General features: G+C 34.2%; 1 protein-coding gene across 1 annotated transcript in view; it reads left to right on the forward strand.

Moving 5' to 3' along the window:
• The window catches only part of LOC147075289 (multiple PDZ domain protein-like), a 665568-nt gene that overhangs the window by 290247 nt on the left and 351551 nt on the right, over positions 1-23770 (forward strand). Inside the window, exons 7-9 of the mRNA XM_085942916.1 lie at positions 17152-17243; positions 17377-17586; positions 19217-19474. Coding sequence (XP_085799042.1) covers positions 17152-17243; positions 17377-17586; positions 19217-19474 — 560 coding nt within the window. The remainder of the gene's footprint in view (positions 1-17151; positions 17244-17376; positions 17587-19216; positions 19475-23770) is intronic.

Here is a 23770-nt window from a genome sequence, read left to right on the forward strand (position 1 = left end):
GTTATATGTTTTAACAGCCCCTCTCTTGGCTGTGTTAACTTTTAGAGTGAGATAGACAGTTTTGACACTTAGTTTAACAATTAAATACATAAATTTGGTAAAATACCATTGATAGCCAACGATAGTTGCCTTGTGTGTGTATATAATTAACCCACAAGTTGCGTCCCGTCATAATTATTATGGCATTTTAATTCATAATAGTTTAATTTATACTTTATCAGTAACTAAATGCATTAATTAACGCAACATGGATACAATATACATCAGCGATTTCCAAACTGGGGGGCGCGCCACCCTGGGTAGGCGCGGACTGTTGCAAAGAGAAGCGCGAAAAGTTTAACACAATAATACCACAGGTTTGCAGTTTGCAAGTGCATAGTTCACAAAATGGCAGCTAGTTATAAAGTACATAAACAGAGTCCTATAAAAGTTGGGTTGTTTGCAAACCTGTATGAAGATATGGAGACTAATTTTAGTATATCTCATTTCAATACATACCATTGTGAATTTTTCATGGCTCCCACAAGAGGGGGGCTAACAGGGCTCCAGCTTGGGGCCCGGTGTTGTGGATTGACCAGTTAAGTGAGAACTGCGGCGCTGTTTTGATTGCAGAATATTACATTTTATGGTATATGTATCTGTGTGATACAATTTGGTGTGACGTGTGTGATTGATGATAATTCAAATGTAGAATTTTATTTTTTAATTATTTGTAGTTTTCCTGACTAATAGAAATGGCTATATCGCTGGTTTGGAGGTAAAACTCATTATGTGCACTTTTGGCCAAAATGAGTTTTTTCATTATATCCACTAATTTTTACGATATCTATTGCTGGAAAAGGTCACTGTGACGATAGCTATCCTATTAACGGAAAAAAAACTGGGGAAGAAATCATTATCAGTACCTATTTAAGATTTATATTCAGGAAAAAGTCATTCCCGCACATAATGATTTTTTCCTGAACTGTAAACATGTATATAAGTAAGATAATGAGTGTATTATCTGTGGTTTGCATTGTTTATAACTATCATCTTGTGCCAACTGTATGTTACTAGTTGATTTTTTGTATAAGATGAGAATAAATGCTACTTATACTAAATAATCAGAATGATGGTGTTAATAAGTTAAATTTAAAATACTGCCTGAACGTTAAAAATGTTATGCATTTCAAATGGACCAATTAATACAGCTTTAGCTGGATTGAGCCAAAACTGGATCATTCAGAAACAATGACCGAAGAGGGTAAAAAAGTCCAGCCAATAAAGCTAGTGAGGCAAACATGAAACTGGTTATCGATCACATTAAGAGTTTCCCTTCGTAGACTGAACAACCGCGTACGATACAGTTAACCATAAAATTCTGCCGAGTAAACTTTACATTTACAACCTCCTGAATGATTTCAAAATAACATGAGTGATTGGAAAGCTCCTGGCCAACCAAAGATTCTTTGTAACACTGGACGGAAAACGCAGCCGTTGGAGACAACAACGGAACGGCCTTTCACAAGGTACCATCTTGGCACCCATACTGTTCAACGTTTATACTAATAATCAGCCAATCGGAGTCAACACAAAACATTTCCTCTATGCAGATGATCTAGCCGTGTTATATTGAAGCATTAGCTTCGAAGCGATTAAGAAACAGCTTAAAGATACATTAAGCGATTTAAAGACATACTATTACCTCAATCAACTTAAGCCAAATCTAGGCAAATCACGGGTAGGAGCGCTCCATCTCCAAAACATGGACGCAGGGAAATTGCTTGATGTCGTTTGGGATGGGGTGCATTTAGAACCCACAAACAGCCAACGAATACCTAGGAATCACCTTAGATCGGACGCTGTCCTATAAGCAACACTGCATTAATACTAAAATGAAGACACCAGCAAAGAACAGTATCTTGAGAAAGCTAAGCGGTAATACGTAGGGAGCTCAACTACATACACTCAGGGTCTCAGCCCTTGCACTATGCACCTCGGTGGCCGATTATACCTGTCCGGTATGGCACATGTCTGCGCACACGAGACATGTGGACTGCGCTCAACGAAACCTGCCGGATCGTGACGGGGTGCTTGAAATCCACGCCTGTCATTAAAGTTCACGTGCTTTCAGAAATAGCCTTCCTCTAATCCGACTCCAAACTGCAGCCCTAGTTGAAAAGGCAGCCCAAAAGAGAGTGCACGACACGTCATGCATGGGTATCAAATGTGCAAAACAAGGCTAAAATCCAGAAAAGGCTTTATGGCGACAACTATACGTCTGACCCTCTCACCCGAATAAGATAGACTATCCGCATGGGCGGCTAACCTAGCCTCTGAGGGTTTCGAAGATTGGGTAAAGCCAGCAGAGCACCTCCCACATGAAGCCATTCTTGGTTGCCGCACATGGAAAGCCCTAAACAGACTGAAAACCATGGCAGGGCGCACCCGAGATAACATGGTGAAGTGGGGGTTCTCTGAGGACCAAACCTGCGAGTGTGGTGAAATGCAAAGCATGGAGCACCTATTTTCATGCAAGGCTTGTCTAGTAAGCTTCAACTTTGACTTGATCTTACAAGCCGAGGAAAATGGTGTTACCTTCGCTAACTTCTGGAGTGACACATTGTAGGTATTGAAGACCCAATACGACGAAGAAATTTAAAATTAATAAGCAATAGGAACATAGATGAAAATGTAGAGCTAGTAATGTGGCTCCAAATTAAATGTCTACGTTATGAGAAAAAAATACCTGGAATTATCCAATATCGGTATAACCATACAGGACATTTTATTACATGAAAATTTATGCAGCGGGAAAAGGGAGATGTAGTAATGTTATTCCACAATTAGTAGGTGCATATCAATCCATATTACCAATATCTAATTTGAAAAAAATAGATCTTATTAAGTTTTGTAAAAACGGTGACATTCCGGAAGAGCTAAGATATTGGTATGAAAATTTACCAATCCATATTGATCGCGACACATTAGAGACATTACCAGAGCCAGACGTTGTTGAGGAATAAAGAATATTTTTTATTGCTGTTTATTTTACCTCAATTTATTATAATTGTTGTTTTGTCCTTATTATCATCACCAGTGTATTATTATTGTGAAATAATTATTATTAATCTCAGTGTATGTTTAATTGTTTTCAATTTGAATTGTTACTAATTCCTATTTTGATTAAAATAAATAATTTGTATTCTTTGGTACTTAGTAGTAGTCTTCAGTACCTACTAAAAGAGAATCCAAAACAATAAAAAACATTGCGAAACCCTTGCAAAAGTATTGACATACTATCCCTTTACTAACAAACATGTGTGTGGAAAAACTCATTATGTACAAAAACTCATTTTTTTAAATGTTCCTAATTTTTTTATAGAATCTGATTACCTTCAATGTATTCTCTGATTTTTTATACATTTTATACAAAAAGAAGAAAAAATGTTAATTTGAAATTGAATTTTTAATTGCAAAAAATATGTTCAAACCTCATTATCTCAGAACATCAAAATGTAACATAATGAGTTTTACCTTTAAACCAGCGATATGGAAACAAAAACCGTAGTTCAATTTTGGTTGAATCGAAGTAAGAATAATATATTGTCAAGAAAAGCAATGCAAGTTGGTACCTACTGCTACCATTTTGATTCGTAACATCATATTTATGCGAAACGGAATTTTCTGCATTAGATGCAATCAAATCCATATATCAAGCCCGTTTAGTAGAAAAAAGCACATTGTGCAAATAAACAAGCACATCCATCGCATGAAAAATAAATAAATATAAAAAGGAATATACTGTACCTATAGTAAAACCTTGTTTATTTTTTAATTAGATTTTATTTTAATTTTTTACATTTTTCACAATTTAAAAATGTGTGTGTAAAAATATATTTAATGAAATAAAGGGGGGGAGGCACCAAGATTAGATTTTTTTAAAAGGGAGGCGTAGTTTGAAAATCACTGATATACATAGTGAAATTCAGCTATACTGGATCCGTGTGTTATGGAGAAACCGATACTATAGCTGAAAAGACAATGCGGGGAAGGGACACCAAAGAACTTTTGCTGTTGGACAACTGGTAGAAGATATAAATGGAGAACCGAATGTCGTGGAGGCGGATGATTGGATCTGGGGCTTGCTTTGAAGTGTGTCGTGATCAAAGAGGAATAATTTTTCATAGTAGATAGCCAACAGTCTTTGCTTTTAGAGAAAATACTTTTATGCCAAAAATATCGCTTAAAAACACGGTTTTCGGTATAGACGTTATCATGAATCAACGTCTTTTATACTCTGAATGCATACAAAAAAATAACCACTACAATATCTAGAAATTGATCCAACCTAGAGATTAGAGAGATGAATATTATTGAGTCCAGTAAAATAATATAAATATTATATTATCAGTACATACAATAAAAACTCAACGGGTGAATCACGCGGCTACGTTAGCGTCGCTTCCTGTAGGTTTTTGTCTTACTAAAGCTATCGCGCAGAAGAAAAATAGAGGCATACATCTGACTGTGCTTTAAGCTCCGGGGTTTATCGCGTAGAGTAAAATGAAAGCTTTTTCTAAACACTGAGGGATATAATATAATATGTGATTTTCCAAATCAGTGGACATCAACACTTTGCAGTATGTAACATAATTTTAGTTTTTTATAACATTACCTTAACTTATTTACACTATAAATAAGGGCCTTAACAAATTTTATATGTTGAGAAAAATTTGTTAAAAAATTACACGAATTTCGAATTAAGTAAATTGGTCTTTTTTATTTAAAATGTAATAAAACTCACACTTTAAGATAATGTCCTAATAAGAAAAGGCTTCAATATCAATGAAGTAAGTTGATTCATTCAGATTGTATAGAGAAGGCCTAGTATACGTTCATTGTTAGAACCTTTTTAATCTTACTTTGTGATCAATTCCCATATATTTTTTTGTGCCTTCAACAATGCCTTTGGAGTTAGTTTTCAGAATAAAACTTAATACTAAGTTTTGGATTATTTTGGCGTATGAGCCTTTATTAAATTAAATCTTTCATTAACAGCTATATCACAAAATATTTTTAATATTTTATTATAGTGCATTTGTATCGTATATATACATTTAACCCATAGCTTACGGGCCGCACAATGCTATTGCACTATGCACATTTGCTAATTACTTTTCAAATGCAAATTAACACGTTAATTACAAAATTAATTAAAAGGGCCCGTAAGCATTGTGTTAAATATTATTTGAAGGCTCTGTCTGGCCACGCGGCTTAAGAGTCAACCTATAGCGTCGTGGGTCCGAGGTGCGAATCCTGGGCCTGACAAGTACACATATTGTTTTTCAATTTCTGTATGAGTCAGAGTATGCACCTAATAGTTTGAGCAAGCGGCTGACATCCATTTCTCGTAAAAACAAAAATCTGTTAATACAAACCTCCACTCGGTGGAGGCCCATATGATCTTATTAGGATCGAGCATGATCGGATACAGATATTTGGAATTAATTGTAATATTTCAATAGACATCCGTAGAAATATTCTTGATGCAATATTTTTCATATTGTCCCAATGAATGTTGACAATAATTACTCAGTAAGTATCTGGTTTGTATGACTCAACATTAAAAATGTTAAGAACATCTGAAATAACGATATGAAGTGTTGAGTCGTTTTTGAGCGTAGACATTTATTTTACAAATTTATTACAGTCATCTCCATTTTTGTATGAGTTTGCCTACAATCAAATAACTTGTATCTCCAACACAACGTGTGTATTATAAAACAATATTAATTTATACTTAATAATAATATATTTGTGCTGAAGATCTATTCAGACGACTTGACTGGGAAAACAGTGAAATCGTCATTATCGGCGAATACTTCAGTCATCTGTGCTTTTCAGAAGATATTTTTTTCTTTACGACCCCCAGAACAGAATGCAGGAGCTTGCAAACGAAAGCCGCAAAGTGGGTTTAAAGATAAATGTCTTAGATACAGAATTAATGATAAACTACTTTGCTGAACCAAATGCGATTCTCGTTAATAGCACTCAAATCGAGCGAGTCACCAATTCGTCTCTCTTGGATCAATAAATGTCAATAATTATTTACGGTGGTATGTATGACGATGGCCTATAGCGTCGTGGGTCTCAGGTTCAAATTTTGGGTCTGGAAATTACACATATTATTTTTCAATTTGTGTATGAGTTAGAGTATGGACCTGATAGGTTGAACAAGTGGCTGACATCCATTTCTAGTAAAAACAAAATCTGTCAATACAAACCTCCACTCTGTGGAGGCCCACATAATCCTATTAGGATCGGACATGGTCGGATTGATTGATTGATGTATTATGATATCGCTTGTAGAACCAGACTGACATGGGGTGCATTTAGTCACCTGAATAGTATCTTCAAAAGTAACCTCCCATTGTATCTTAAGTATAAAGCGTTCAATCAATGTATACTACCAGTGCTCACGTATGAATGTAAAACATGGACTTCTAACGCAACATGCAAAAATGCAACATGGTATGGAAACGGCGTAACACGGAAAGACCACAAAATAAACCAATGAAAAAAGAAGCAAATAAGACATAGATCGCTAAGCAGATTAAATGGCAGTAAGCTGGATATGTCGGTCGTCGAATCGATAACCGTTGGATGTATGCCACCATACAGTGATTCCACAAGAGGTACTAAATGTCCTAAAACCTGCTATATAAACAAACTTATAATGTTTAATTAACTATTATTTTTATTCAACGAATAATTCACAAGATTTAAGAATGTAACATTATAATTATTGGACGTAAATAATTTTTTGAACAATATTATTGAAAATATATTATAACCAATTGAAAAAATCTTTTTGAAAAAATTAAGACACCCCGCAGGAATCAAACTTGCATCTTTCGGGTATCGCGCCCATGCACATAATGTACAATATAATATTTGGTGGACGTACTGTTGTGTATACTAATAAGGCATCACACCTATCAAATTTACAATACCAGTTGATTATTGAATCTTACAAACTTTAAGCTTTTAAATAAACAATATAATATAAATACTTACATACCTACTTGACTGTATCAAGCTAAAAATGTTTAAAAAGACTCACAACACTTAGTTCTTTACCTAAAACCAATATATTAATCGAGGTAACATTTTAAACGAATTTACAACTTTTGAATGCACACGTGCGCGATATCTAAATTTTATGTGAGCAGCATAATATTTAATCTCCATACTCGGGGTAAAACAATCTGCTATCAATGTTGATTTGTACACGTGCGCACTCTGGGTTGCACCCTCTTTAGACTTTGACCCGGGCCAAGAAATCCATTAACTGTTATTTTGTGTTATTATGAGTCCATGCTCACTATTGGAATCCATACCCTTAGACTTTGGTTCAGATCAAAAACCCCATTAAGCATTATCAATATTATTTTTCGTTGCTATAAGCAGACGCCATAGATGGACACCTGCAGATCAAATTGGACTTTGATTCAAGTCAAAGAACTCATTGAAATAAACTGTATAAAAACACAGGAAATGTTATTCCCGATGTCTTTTGTGTCCAAACCATTGTACAATACGTAAGCTTTGTCTGTTAAAGATTTTGTACTGAAATTATGCTGAAATAAATAGTAACGTTTTACTTTACGTAAAACTCTATTAATTTCCTGTGTTCATAATCAATTATCAACGCCCAAACCGCTCCAGCATCTTAGAAGGTAACTAACCTGACAAATTACCTTCAAAGATATACGGTCTTTAAACGTACAACTGTGAAGAATTACATCAAGGAGTCTCACAGAGTGTCCTAATTCTGGTAAGAAACTTAAGGAAGGTTAACACCGTCAAATCATACAGGATACCTGCCAGCTCAAATCACCTGTTTCCTTAAAGCACTCATCGGAAGGACATAACAGTACGTAGAAGCGAAGGACTAGATACCGAGAAGGATGGAGACATCTAGGGGAGGCCTTCATCCATCAGTGAATCGACCTCGAATGACGATAATGATATAATTAAATTTGTTCAAAAAAAAATCATTTCTTGATAACGTTATATTGTTGATCCTACCGTGTGTCACATACGGAGTATTGCAACGCTGAATGCGGTGAATTATTTAAACGGCAGTCTCATTTTGACAAATTGGATTCAATTTGTATTGATGTAAAAAAATACTTCTCGAAATTTGTCTGTATTTTTTATATAAAGAACAATTCTTTTAAAATACCTCGGGGAGGGTAAGTAACTAGGTAGACATTGTAATGTACTTAACAAGTAAAAAATTGCTGTTTTTGTTTTGAATACTTTACGCGTGACATCCTACAATAATCGGATCATTATATTAGATGTGTTTAGTTATTTATATATTTATTGTCAATAGAGTTTATCAATTACAATTATTGAGTTATTTTACTTTGAATAATTCCGAAGTACAATACGTAGGTAAATAATCGAATCGAATTAAATTCTTCTTCTTCTTCTTCTTCTTCGATGACGCTACAGCTCAAATCGAGCCCTGGCCAACTCCACCGCCGTCCTCCAGCCGGTACGGTGCTCCGCACGTCTTTTCCAGTTCCTGATTTTTAGCAGCTGGTTGGCATCTTTTGTAACGTTATCACCCCATCGTGTGCGTGACTTTCTCGCTGGCCTTTTCCCCCCTGGATTTCCTTCGAGGATCTTCTTCGGTATCCGTGACTCAGGCATGCGCTGGACATGGCCTGTTCAGTTTAGCTTCTGGAGTTTTATGAAGGTGGAGAGTTTTGAATCTTGGGATAAGCGGTATAGTTGTGTTGTACCTAATTCTCCACTCTCCACCATCATTAATGGGTCCATATATCCGCCTCAGGATCTTACTCTCAAATCAGTCCACCATTTCAGCTGCTTTCATATTTAGCGTCCATGACTCGCACCCGTATGCAACGACTGTGCATATGGACGATTTTATAGAGCCGGGTCTTAGTTTTTTTGTAGACATTTGAATTAAATTCTACAGTTTGTATATGTATTGTTTTCCAAACTTTTCCTGTGATAGAACACTTCGCAAATCTTGAAATTTTAACGGAACACCTTGTTTATCTGGTATGGTAGGTAAATGATACATAATCAGTAAATTTTAAAAAAAATGAGAATAAGTCGTTTTTTGCGACCCGGGATTCGCCTTTCGGCATCTTCAGGCACTATATACACTCCCCAAAAGCCAAATTTACACTGCCTTTTGGTGAGTGTACATAGTTTTCCCCATATCATTAATTATTGATTCGTTCACATTTACTAATAGTTACAAGATAAAAAGATTTTTTCATATACCACGTTTTTAAATTTTCTGTTGAATCATATAAACTTGACAATTCTATGTATTAATAATTTAAGAAAAAAAATAAGGACAACAAATCATTTTTTTGCTATTTTGAAACAAACAAAGAAATATAGAATACTGAAATGTCATTTTGATTTCCATAGTAACGCACGTATATATTAATAATTTAGTTGCCAGGACCACCCGCTTAGCAACCAATAATAGTGGATTGGATTACGGATTTTTTCTTAAATAACTTTTCATACAAAACAGAATTAACTGAAAATGAATTCAATTCTACTTAAAGATGGCTAAAAGTATAAAAAAAATACATTGGCATCGTGTTCTGATATATTCTAAAAGTTTCAAATGTCTATCTAGTCGGGAAGTTAGTTGAAAATCGATTGCAAGATTTGTACTGGATAAACAACCACCAGACAAACAAGAATACGAGCTAAGAAAATCGTGGTACAAAGTTATTCTAGTAAGTATAGGGCACCCAAGTTATTTTGCAGAACCAATAATACCATACCTGCAGGCAGGCCCAATCACTTTGATGTAACTATTGTGTGACTATTTGGAATAATTCCTATTTAATAAATTTTGTTCCAATGCGTATTCAATAATATATTCTCGGATCTCAAAGCGCACGTGAGCTACTAATTGGTCATCACTGGTTTAATGATCTCGTAAAATCATAAATAAATTAAATACTACAACACTACCAAATTAGGGAATATTTACTTTCATTTTGTTATCATTTCAACAATTCTAACAACGTTATGGTATCGCTATCTAGTGTTGCAATACAGATAGATTTTCCCTCAATTTCTACTGTAACCGGTTAACCGGGTAACCGCGCGATTCTGAAATATCCGAAAACCGGGTAATTCTACACGGTTAACTTCCCGAATTCTTACTACTTATGTATTTGTATGAACGAAAACATAGAAGTATTTTAAAAGCTTCATTATTATATTTATATATTTCCTACCTCTGTTATTTTATAATGATAAATAATTTTATTTATGAACACATTTGGTAATTGTACCGCAGAGGTGGACACGAGCTTTTATATTATTTTTTTTACGAAAACAGTTTATTCCATGTAGACAATTATAATAAATACCCTTTTCTGTCGGCGAATCGGCTTTTCGATCCAATAATCGTTAATTGAAAATTTGAAATTTTCATACATTTTGATACACCATTATCACAAACTAAGATTATATGAGGTAATATTTGATTGGAGTTGGTTAGATTAGGTCAGGTTATGTTAGGTTAGGTTAGGTTTTTTTTTCGACCATGTCCGATCCTAATAAAATCATATAGACCTCCACAGAGTAGAGGTTAAGTTTGTATTAACAGATTCAGTTTTTTACGAGAAATGGATGTCAGCCACTTGCTCAACCTATAAGGTCCATACCCTGACTCACACACGAATTGAAAAACAATATGTGTACTTGCCAGGCCTAGGATTCGAACCGGAGACCCGCGGCGTGATAGTCCAACGTTTAAGCCGCGCGGCCACCGTGCGTGTAAGTTTAGGTTTAGTTTGATCTAAAAAGAAAGTTGTAAAATCTCATGTCCACCTCTGCGGCATATTTACCACAAATTTTACCAATAAAAACATATAATGATATACTGAACATATTTTTTAAACAATATGACGTATTGAAGTTATTACCTACTTATTTCAATTAAAAATATTTAAACACGTAATAAATATTTTTTAGACTAGATTTGTATAAAATAATATAAATATTTGAATATAAGTGTGAACGTAGCTTTTTTTTCGAAAAATGGATGTTAGCAGATTACTCAATCAATAAGTCCATTCTCGAGTGCAAAGATACATTAAAAAACAACATATTATTATGAAGTTTCCATATTCGAGATTTGAACCCGAGACCCACGACATAATAAACGGACACGTTTCAGCTGAACCGTCAACGGCGGGTGAATCTATTATATGGATGGGTCGCAATAATTATGGATCAAGTCCATCAAAATAGATCCTGAGATATTTGGACCTAAAGTTAAAACTCCTTTTGTAAAATTCTAGTATGTTTTCACTGTATAATACTTACCATATTTTGATAGTACATGGATCACTTTAATTAAATAGTCGAAACATAAAGTATATACAAGCTTTATTAATATTAGCAAATTAATGTTAGCAAATACCTCTTTATACTGCTGAAGGAACCTGTCAAAATGGACATGATTCACATTCAATTTGATGTCTTACCAATACTAGTATTGACATTTATGCGGATAATTGTAGAGCTACGATTATTATATTAACACACATCGAATTTTTTGATTGGATTCGATCATTGCCGACTCAAGCAAAAAGCCGATACATTCACAACGACTGGTCCTACTTTTTCCGCCCCTTCCGCTGTTGTCTATGTATGAACTGTCATTGCCTGTCATTGTTCTATGAAGTGCTCATACTGACGCGTCTGTTGTGTTCACACAGGGAATGGTTTGATTTGAACAGATAAGCTTCATGATAAATAATACACTTGCATTAACACACCTTCTACAAATGTAACGCATAGATCAATGCTACATATTTTTTGGAAATCGATATTACCACCAATTTTTGTGTGAAAGACTAGTCCGACCATAGAGGTATTAAATAAAAATAGGGGCAAGGAATCGGCTTTCTCATACAACTGAATGAAGCAAGCCAACAATAGCCAACAATTTACGAGAAATAGCGACGCGATAAAAAAAAATTCAGGCCATCACGGAGAATTTACTTTGGTCATTATAACGTACCGATATAATATAATTTTAACGTGACAGTTTTGGCGCAAATTGATTACCAGCCCGCCTCACCATATATAACCTGCCGCCCCTAGAGTCCGACTTTGACAGCTGATGAATAACAGGAATGTTTATTATTTATTAATATGTAACACTGATAGTTAATATTATATTTGATTTGAGAACTTTTTTATAATTCAATTTGAAACGAGAAAGGGCGGATCAATAAGTCAAGCAATCTGGGATCTGATTTTGACAACTGAAAAGTGGACTACTCGTTGCATGTGCAAAAAGTTATGCTCAGGCTTTATTAATCTAAAGATGGCGGTTGCTTGATCGATAATTATTGTGAACTACCCTTTTTTTTAGAATTATTAATAACCATGTCCTTGCTTTTTCGTACAAGGTGGTTGTTAGTCATTTTGAACAATCACAAACACCCAGGCTTTGAGAAAAACACATAAATGTTTTTGTCATGACCGGGAATCGAACCCAGAACTCTCGGGTGGAAGGCCAGCGCCTTACCTACTGCACCACGAGAGCCGCCTATGAACTACCCTGATTATACAATGACTTTATTACAGGAAGTGTTAATTATTATGAAATAATTGGGCAAAGTTAAAATCGTAATCTCACGGCTGTCGCCAAATTTGGTTGACAGTTGTAGAAATTCGAAATAATACGGAAAGCTGACAACTTTACTTTACTGTCAAAGAAGTTTTGCATAAACTTTTTGACATCTTTGATTACGAATACAGAGCCACGTAATAATGTTATTATCCCGATTTTCTACAGTTTTGGAGGCATTATTATTATCAAATAAACTAACCAAATACATTAAACAAAGCCTTTCTCTAGAAGGTGGGGCTTAGTCTATACAGCAGCAGTGAAGGGTGAAGGTAGGCTGTTAAAATTCGACGTAAATAGTGCACACTAAACTTTTTCAGTCATACTTATATTATGTTATCGTTAAGGCTATACTTCAGCTGGGGCACGGTCTAAAACGATCGTTACTACGCGACGCGAAGCTTGTGTAAACGACGAGCGCAGATCAAAACATAATTTGTCATAAAAATTCAACATGCGTCCGTTTAATGTTATGTTTATTGTTATTTAAGTAATAATAATAATAATATCGTCTCTGTTCTGGCAGAACACACTAACTGGAGAATACTAGTTTTGAGTAATTTGACTTTGAAGTTGTTAAAATGTTTGAAATGGTCTATAATGTGAGTTTATTAAGTAATCGTTAAAAGGATGACTTTAAAATAAAGACTGTTTATTTATTAAGAAGGTTTCCAGACGGTAAAGTTTGAAATAAGGAACATTTTGGTATAACTAACTCAAATGTCATTTTTCGAATTAGTGTCTTCTGCCAGAACAGTGACGATATATTCATTGACATGTTTTGTTTTTCGAGTAAATACATAACGTTTTTAGTCATCTTTACACGATTAAAGAATTAATTCCTCCGACACCCTCACAAAATAAATTGACGTGATCACAGGTCAACTATCGCTCTCCGACTGGCAACGCAAGCGAAATTACATCCCACCTATTGCTGAAAATTATTTGCCGTTTCACTGAAGTATGCTCTTAAAAAAACCTTCTCTATAAGGTGGGGCTCAGTCTATACGGCAGCGGCGAAGGGTGGAGGTAGGCTGTTAAGATTTGACGTACATAGTGCACAATAAACTTTTTCAGTTATAATTAATTATATGTTTACATTAAGACGGTACTTCATAAAATAATTTGCAGATGGTTCTGGCTAGTTTTTAAAGTTCAATTAAACCCTGCCTAAACCAAACCATGATAGTTTAAGTATGCTATAGTATAAGCGATGCGACAAAAATGATGCACACCTTTTCAGTCATACATATTTTTTTTTCGTTGAATTAAGAATACATATTATTACGGATGGTGTTGGTTAGTTTTTTTTTTAAATTTATTTAACCTTTTCTTCACCAAAGCATAATCGATAAAAAAAATCGATGTGTGTACTTATGTACGCGCATTAGAAGTTATACGTACTTCTTTGGTGTAACAAAACAAAAACAAAACTTGTGATAAACTAGATTCTTTGACTAGCTCTTAAGGGGGGACATGCTCGTCGAAGGTCAAAATTGAGTTTTTATTGTATTTTAAAACCATGATCCTGGACACTCCTTAAACGTTGTAGATAATCTATTTATATAATTTTAAAGCCTTATTATCCTTTATAGTTATTTTAAACATTTGATGACTGCATGAAGTATTTTTGTTACATAAAATAGTATTCTTTTAAACCTCTCGCTCTAATGTTTTAGAATATAGTCATATTCCGGTACGTAACTGTGCAGTGGTGTTAAGATTTTTTACATTTATTATTTTTTAAACGCATTTATAAAACCATTAGCATAATTTATTACGAGATAATTTTTGTAAAATATTCACGATAAAATATTATATTGATAATCTCTGTGATCCCAAATTTGACAAGAATTAGGCATTTTATTATTCAAAAAATCGGCAAACACGCGCGTTAACATAATTTTACTCCCTACTTTAATTATAGTTTGTCAATTTATGGCTACGGCCGTATGTTGTAGCTTAACCACTAGGGAATGACAAAAAAAATGGCGTATTTCAAAAAAACACTACCTTATTCTTAGGTCAATAATTATTATAAAGCAATCATTATTCATAAGATGTTTATCACACTTGAATGGTCAAAGACATAGCTTACAATATGTATCTTTAGAATCATCTTCAAATGTGTTAATCTTGCCGATTTTTTGAATAATAAAATGCCTAATTCTTGTAAAATTTGGGATCACAGAGATTATCAAAATAATTTTTTATCGTGAATATTTTACAAAAATTATCTCGTAATAAATTATACTAATGGCTTTATAAATGCGTTTAAAAATTAATAAATGTAAAAAATCTTAACACCACTGCACAGTTATGTACCGAAATATGACTATATTCGAAAACATTAGAGCGAGAGGTTTAAAAGAATACTATTTTATGTAACAAAAATACTTCATGCAGACATCAAATGTTTAAAATAACTATAAAGGATAATAAGGCTTCAAAATTATATAAATAGATTATCTACAACGTTTAAGGAGTGTCCAGGATCATGGTTTGAAAATACAATAATAACTCAATTTTGACCTTCGACGAGCATGTCCCCCCTTAATAATCTTGTTGAATTACACACTCAAGAAAAAGGACCGCTTATTGGAACGCCGTTGGTATATTTCTATACACTTTAACTTATATTACTAAATTATATAATGGTTTCTCGTTGTTTTTATTTTTGAAATACCAACTCTCACTCGTTTAATCGTTTGTTTACGTAAGGAATTGCAAATGGCCGACAATAATAAATTCGCTGCCTAGGCAATGGTACAATTGTAAACTATAATAGTATACTGTGTAATCGTCACGATTGTATTACCATACCGTGGCGTAGAGGTAGTGTGTTCTGCTGATAACCGAACAATCGGTGGTTCGAATCCAATCGAGTGCATTTTTTTTCGTGTGAAAAAAAAATAATTATGTGTTACATGTCACACGCCAAAAATACACTCTGATCTGATTTCTCAAACGTGCCAAAAGAAGTATAACTTCAAAAATTCTTCTATCTATAAAATATCTAAAATGATGTATGGTATAATGGCAAAATTTTAGATTTTTTATACATAAACGTTTTTTAACTATGTTCTACTATGGCTTGGATTCGGCGGGGTTTGATTGTATTTTAAAAACTTACAAACACTATCTACACATTGTAGTCTTAGTTCAATGAAAACAAATGCATTTCACTGACAAAGTTTAGTGTGCACTATTTTTGTCGGATCTTAACAGCCTACCTCCACCCTTCACCACTGCTATACAGCTAATTTTTGCTATGAGAACTCGACTGTGGGCTAGATGAAGTGGAAAATAGCCTACAGACTATCAGTATGTCTGGCGAAATAGGGGAGTTGGTAGAAAATAATGATCACTCAGGTTTCGGGCTGTAGTGTAATTATAAACATTATTATACTCGATCCAAATTATGACGACAATAGTTTGAGTTACGCCATCTCCACTCGTCATGTATATGCAGCCGCTTTCCATGACGCTATAAACGTGTTTGAATGAAAAAATGTTAGTATCACACTTCCTTGCCCTGGAACTAACACTGCAAAACTGTATGCGGCTGTAAGCCATACGGCATACGTAACGTATGATTTGGGTTCATCGAGACTTTGTACATCGGCATCTGACCGTGGCCGTACACCAAATAATGTTTCTCTACTATAAGGTGAACAAACCGATTGTCAAATTTGACAGATTGCAACCGACAGCCCGTAAGATGTACGGAACTAATGAAGCAACCATGCACCTTGGTGCTTTAAGAAATAACTTAGAAGTTAAAAGATTATAAAATCACGAATCATTTGAGTTACTTATTTATTTATATAAAAAAGACACGTTGAGTACATAACAAATTATTAATTCAAAACGTTCACAACATGACATTTAGAATAAAAAGTAGAAGTAAGCAGTTAGAGAAAAAACAAGGTAGAGAAAAAAAACAAAGCAAAAAATAGTTTTACACAAAAGAAATAAAATAAAAAAACGACATTAATTCAAAAAAAAAATACAAACTATACAATAAAATAGAATTTAAAAACAGAATGCAATGCAACGCTAAAAATGCCTACTTCTCTACAGTGCGAGTGCATTTACCAGCCGCACAGCCCTCGCTATTGGTGACTGGTGAGCCTGACATGAGGAAACAGCTTTCACCCAAAATAGGACATGGCTGCAACCACGCATGTAATTGACGGGTGCATAAAAATGCAAATTTTCTAGAATATCGGGATTGGAAACTATACCACGCGAGAGCAGGGAAAATACTTTAAGATCAGAAGTGACCTGCGAGCTTCAAGAGAATGAAAGGCGAGCATTTCTTGAAGAAAGTTAGTCGGAAAATACTCGTTTGAGAAGCTGTCAACAGGAAAATAATTATAAACTTTAAAATAAAGATGTTAATCGATTACAACAAATTTAAATTGTATTTATTTATTTTTTTACAGAAGAATTATCAGGAATCTTCGTCAAGAGTATCAGCACGGGAAGCTCTGCTGATCTATGCAACAAGATACAGATTAATGACAGAATTGTAGAGGTAAAAAACTACCCTTATTATATTTACTATAATTGATTCTTACATAATATTAGTGGGAAGATTAATTAAAAATCCTAATGTATAATAAAGTATTTGTATTTTGATCCTAAATGCTTTTGATTGTCATAATCAGGTGGACGACAAACCTCTTCTAGAAGTCAGCAACCACCAGGCAGTGGAGATCCTTAGATGTACAGGTGCCGTCGTGAAATTAAAGCTGGAAAGGTTCCTCAGAGGTCCAAGATACGAGAAATTGCAGCTGGCCATCAAAGCCCAGGGTCATAAGCCCATCGACCCGCCCTCTCCTTCCGTCACATCGTTACCAAGATGTACAGCTACCATGGTAAACAAATATAATATAATGATTATTAGTGACTGAATTACGGAATCGTGCAATTTACTTTATTAAAACTAAATTGACCGCTTGACTGTTTCATCAATACATACTCGTATTACTATCCTATCGATTTAACTTTTGTACAATTGCATTGCAGTATTATTTGTGCTATATTTAATTTAATATTATCATTTACTATACCATTTCTTTTATTCAAAGAATAATTCACAAGATTTTGAGAATGACATTCCATATATTGTACATACATAACTTGAAAACACCTCAGGTATAATATACCCACTAGAAAAAATCATATGTGGTATCGCGCCATCTGTGCATAACCAATCTTATGCTACGAGCCTCCTATCTAATTGCGACAATTTAAACTAGTAGTCATACATGAATTGCTTATCAAGTTATTGACTATCGGTTTTTGTGTATTAAATCAAGGAATATTAATTACGTACCTTAATTACTAACCGACGCCCGGCTCTCGCCAATTATTTTTAGTTATAACATCTACTTGAACTAGCTAACAATTATTGTTAATAAACCATTTCTTTTATTAAACGAATAATTCACAAGATTTTGAGAATGTAACATTCTATATATTCAACATACATAACTTGAATATATCTGAAGTGTTTTCAAGTTATGTATGTTCACATACATATTTATTTAAAAACATTTTAAATATTTTAAAATTCTAAGTTAAACTTATGTTATTTATAAACACAAACTTACAAAAAAGTGAAGCTTAATTTCAATTTTCAGTACATTTCATCACTCTACCCTGTCTTATTGATATTCAGTATTGTTGATATTTGTTAGTTTTACCCAAGAAATTGAATGGATGTTCTTTTCTATGCATATTAGTATGAAAGTGAAATTAAAAACTCTTACCAAGGAAAATAACTAAATCCTATTATTTTCAGGTCGAATAGTTTACATCCAATACTCATAATCATTATTAGATCAGTGGCGAAGGGTGGAGGTGCGTTGTTAAGATCTGATATAAATAGTGCATACTAAACTTTGTCAGGTATACGTATTTGTTTTCATTGAACTAAGACTACAGTTTGCAGATGGTGTTGGTTTGTTTTTAAAACTCAATTAAACCCAAGCCAAAATAGATAATATTCAAAAATACCCATTTATATATAAAATATATGAATTTATAACATTAAATCACACATTATTTTGGATATTTTATAGATAGAATAATATTTTTATATAGTATGGCTTGGTTTAAGCAGGTCATAATGAACAAAAACTGACCAACACCATACGCAAATTGAATTGAATTTAACGAAATCGAAGAAGTATGAACGAAAAAGTGTGCACAATTTTGTCAGATCGCCTAAAACATACCAAAACTATTATGGTTTGATTAGGCAAGGCTCAATTGATTTTTTTTAATTAATCAACGCCATCTGTAAATAAATTGTTGTCTTAGTTCAATAAAAACAAATATGTATCACTGATAAAGTTTAATGTGCACTATTTAAGTCGGATCGTAACGGCCCACCTCCACCCTTCGCCTCTGTAAGATATATTCATACTGTGAAGGTATGTATGCTACATATCGAATAAGATAATGATTTACTATTTGTATTAAAATATGTAATTTTTACAGTACGAAGAATCATCCGTCATCGACCAAGATCCTGAATCTCGAGCGATTCCGGGATCCCCCGCAACAGCATACAGCGTCAGCATATGTTCAGGAGTTAACCAATCGAACTTCGCTTGTGCACCTGAGTTGGAGGACGTGGAGATAGTCATCGGCGGGAGGGAGGGGGCAGGCGTCGCGACGCTCAGGGCGATTCAGGATAAATGGCGGGAGATACTGTCACTACAGCCGGAGGGGGACTATAAGGATGTTGATATCGTGGTAAGTGTTTCAAGTTAACACTACTAATTCATAATATTAGATATATTTATATTAGACTTTACAATAATGAAGTTCTTGGAGTAAAACAGCGTCACTCAACCTTCTTATTCCTAGTTTCGAGAAAAATTAAATTGAAACTGTGTTTCAAAAATTAATCAAAACGTATCAATATTGATTATTTTAACCTATAACCTTATCACTGCCAGCCAATTTTTACTAGGTGGACACTTGTAGGCCGGCTATTTTCGGAATAAAATAAATCCTTTAAAAAATATGAAATAGGAACGGAATGATAAATATTTGTGAAAACTTAGCAACACAACATGTTTATCAAGTTTATCGTGAATATTTTCACACTAAAATGATAGTTTAGAAAATATACACAGAATGTTTATTCAGAAGTTATGACGTTTACAAGAACCCGCGAATATATTCGTCCGTGGCCTGACGCGATATACATGCTTTGGCGAGTTAATCATGGCACGGATCAGGTTAAGCGCGAAATATATTATGCTGCATGTCGCCTACTATCACATGACGTCACAGTGAGCTGCCGCTAAGGAAAAAAGTGTGTAATGTCGTTTTTCTTGGTGTTTAAAACGTTATCAGACTGGTGTTCCCATCCCGTAACACATTTTGAACCTTTAAAGGAACATTGTCAGTTAGCAAAATCTGCCGAAATCACTAGAACAACAATGAAGTCACCTCACGTTTAACTGCGCTGCATCGACACCTGCATGACTTAATGAACGTTTTTATCATCTGACCAAATCATGTTTTTTTTTTTGTTTTTAGCGGTTGTCACTATGTATTTTCTTTAAGAACGTTGTCTATTATTTATGGTCTGCAGGTTGGGTTCTGTTCAAAATATAATCTATGGATGTCGTGTCAAACTGTTAAAATTAATTGAAATCAGCATGAATAAATATAATAATAATTCAAATTACTAATACATTATAGTTGGCACTCTTCATCAGTGTCATTCTTCAGTGAATTGACAGAGATGGTGATCGTTCAAAATATTCTGAAAAATGACGAAACCGTAGAGTAAATTTGTCGCCGACAGTAGGTGACATGCACCTCAATTTGATTCGCGCTTTACCACCTCACACCCAGTATCCACCGCAAAATTTGTTCTCATATCACAGTACCTATACCTACCGTTACCCTACCTAAATTTAACTGTAGAATTTAATTATAATATTGTGTAAAATATAAAACAAACTTTTGGTAATTTCTACAGATTTGATTAACGGATGTTGACATAGTATTATTATATTTCGAACCATGAGGCTTTTGCTAGAGCACTCAATTTCAAATCAGTGAAATAAGTTTTATTTCAAGGTCTTTGAAAATTATTATAGTCCAAATTTTGCAAAATTCTACCTAGTTATTTCATCGCTCACTAAAAGTACAGCAAGAAAAGAGGGTTACATGTAAATTGTACGTAAAACATTCCACCGTGGGACAGTTCGCCGTGAACTTTCTTATCGGAAAAAGATGACAGTATTATCGTAGTATATTCTTGGGTTTCCACCGTGTCTCCTTCTTCCTTCTTTACTCGACGTTTCGGGCTCGTTGCAGAGGCCATTATCAAGAGATGATAGGTTTTATGATGAAAATGTAGTGTAGGTATGTGAGTGTAAACGTTGCTCTAAGAATGTCAAAAGGAATCCGATTAGCTAAGAGCAATGATGATGGCCTCTGCAACGAGCCCGAAACGTCGAGTGAAAAAGGAAGAAGGAGACACGGTGGAAACCCAAGAATATACTACGATAAAAAACAACCGTGAAAGCCTCAAACATTAGATGACAGTATTCTATACGGCCTCCAATTTTATTAGATTTAATATATATATTCAATTTGTATGGCTGATTTCGGCAAAATTCATGAATGAATCGTGAAGAATGAAAACCTAACCTAACCTATCAAATAATCCAGTATATTGGTTATTTTCAAAATTTGTTTGCTGCTGGCTTCCTGTAAAGTGTAAACCGACAAGAACCACGTTTTATTTTGACATGAATTTTATGTCAATACTATACGACCCAAAGAGGTAGGACGGTCTTTAATATACGGCCATATAATTCCGATATAACATTTCGCGGTGCATACGTACATACGTACAAATTTCTGGACACGGTTAGAACCAGTCATACAATTATTATTAAATAATATCGAAATTTTAAATGTTATTTTATCATGATCATTGTATCGGACGTCTATGCCAGTGCTACTCAAACCCATGAGACGCGGTCCGCTGGGGGGCTGTTGGCAGTGTTACCAACTGTCGTTGACAAAAACATGCCAGACGGGGTACGAAAATAAGCTATTTGGCAGGAAAACCACTGTGTGCCATCTCTTACTAGATAATATATGAGTGAAGAATAAATAATATTAAAGTTCCTGATAGTTATTTCATGTTCAGGGTTTTGATATATACATATACTGCATTTCTTGAAAAAAAACCAATAGCTTTTCTGTTATCCTCGCTTGTTTTTTCAACGACTTGGCATTGTTAGCCCACGTAAAAAAAACACAATTTGATTACTAGTGAAACAGAAAAAACCTTTTCTGTTAAAAGGATTGTACTGTAGAGCTAGAAAAGGGATCTGCTATTGTATAACCGGTATTGGAAAAACGGTAAATCGTGCTGTAAATAGGGTTGGCAGTATTAAGCGTGATTTATGGTAGTGATATAAGAATGTCGTTATTTTATAGCAAAGATATTGCTTTCTCATAATAACGAACTTCCGTTATTAACTGCTTATAGGTCATACATATTCTTGATAACACTTCTGAGAAAATATGACATTATAACCAACGGTCCCTCTAATTTTTCTATTGTGTGTGCGGATCATCAACGCATCTGAGCAGTGGCGTAAGTAGGGTTGATGTCATCCGTCACCCGGTGTGGTAAATTTACATCCCTTCCCCCCCCCCCACAAACACACACATACAATTTTGAAGTATATAAAAAATAGGTATAAAATTAATAAGTATAATATTGTACTATTATATAATATGTAACTATGCAAGCAATCGGATTGTTCACTTGCGTGCTCGCGTTAGTCGCACTAGACCTTCGCCTTCCTAGAAATGAGTCGAAGAATTATTGTGCAGATGACGGTTTCGTGCATTCGAGCAAAACTCAAATCTGGCAAAGGAAACTTTCTTTTACAATATTTTTGTCTGAGGACTATGCGGGGGATGAAAACATGTCGATGACCCAGTATTAAACAGTAACAACTAAAAAACGTAGTTTTGAGAAAATCATGTTTTAATATTTTGAATATTTTACAATACACAAGATTTGACAAGTTTTAAAAGTATACATGTCAGAATTTATTTATTCTAAATTGAAACGTATGGTAAATCGCCAGTTTTAAATGGAAACTTATAATGGATCTGTACAAAACTGTTTTTTTTTAAAGTTTGTAAAATTTCATATGGGTTTTTTTGGCTCTCAAGGTATCTAAATTATTTTTTTCGAATTGTTTCTGTACAAAACCGACTAGAGCATGATTTTGATTTTGATGATTTTACGAGTATTTTGATACCAATATCGCGAAATGTCGAATTTTTAACTTGTTACCGTTCAATACTGGGTCATCGATGTGTGCGGACACATTTTAGTAGGTGTGCGCACGCACATGCGCACACCTTACATGGAACATTGATTACTATAACCAATAGAAAAAAATCTTTTTTTAAAAAAGTAATACACCCAGTAGGAATCGAACATGCGTCTCTCGGGTTTCCCACCCATGCACATGCACTATGCTACAGGCGTCATACTTAATTGCGACAAATTTTAACGAATCCCTCTTAATACTCTCTGAAACGCTTTCCAAATTGAGTTACTATTGGCGATCGACTTTTGTATTTTGAATCAATGTATGTGTAGCAAGGGATGGTGTGATGAGGGGTAGGTGATGAATAAAATCAGAAGGTTTTGATGCGTATAAAAGTAATTCCCCAAATTTATTATCCCTTAACACAAATTACAGATTCAATTTACAGCTTGAATAATACAAAGTTTATAAATTAGATTACGACGATAGTGTTTGTGATAAAAGTTATAAACTTTGTATTATTCAAGCTGTAAATTGAATCTGTAATTTGTGTTAAGGGATAATAAATTTGGGGAATTACTTTTATACGCATCAAAACCTTCTGATTTTATTCATCACCTACCCCTCATCACACCATCCCTTGCTACAGTGGTGACCCGTAAAGTAAAATTCAATTCATTCATTTTCATTTTACAGACTTCGTTTAATTTTTTTATTAACT

This window comes from Rhyacophila brunnea, unplaced genomic scaffold, assembly GCF_057557595.1.
Source record: "Rhyacophila brunnea isolate RB1 unplaced genomic scaffold, BYU_Rbru_1.0 scaffold_15, whole genome shotgun sequence".
Taxonomy (NCBI): domain Eukaryota; kingdom Metazoa; phylum Arthropoda; class Insecta; order Trichoptera; family Rhyacophilidae; genus Rhyacophila; species Rhyacophila brunnea.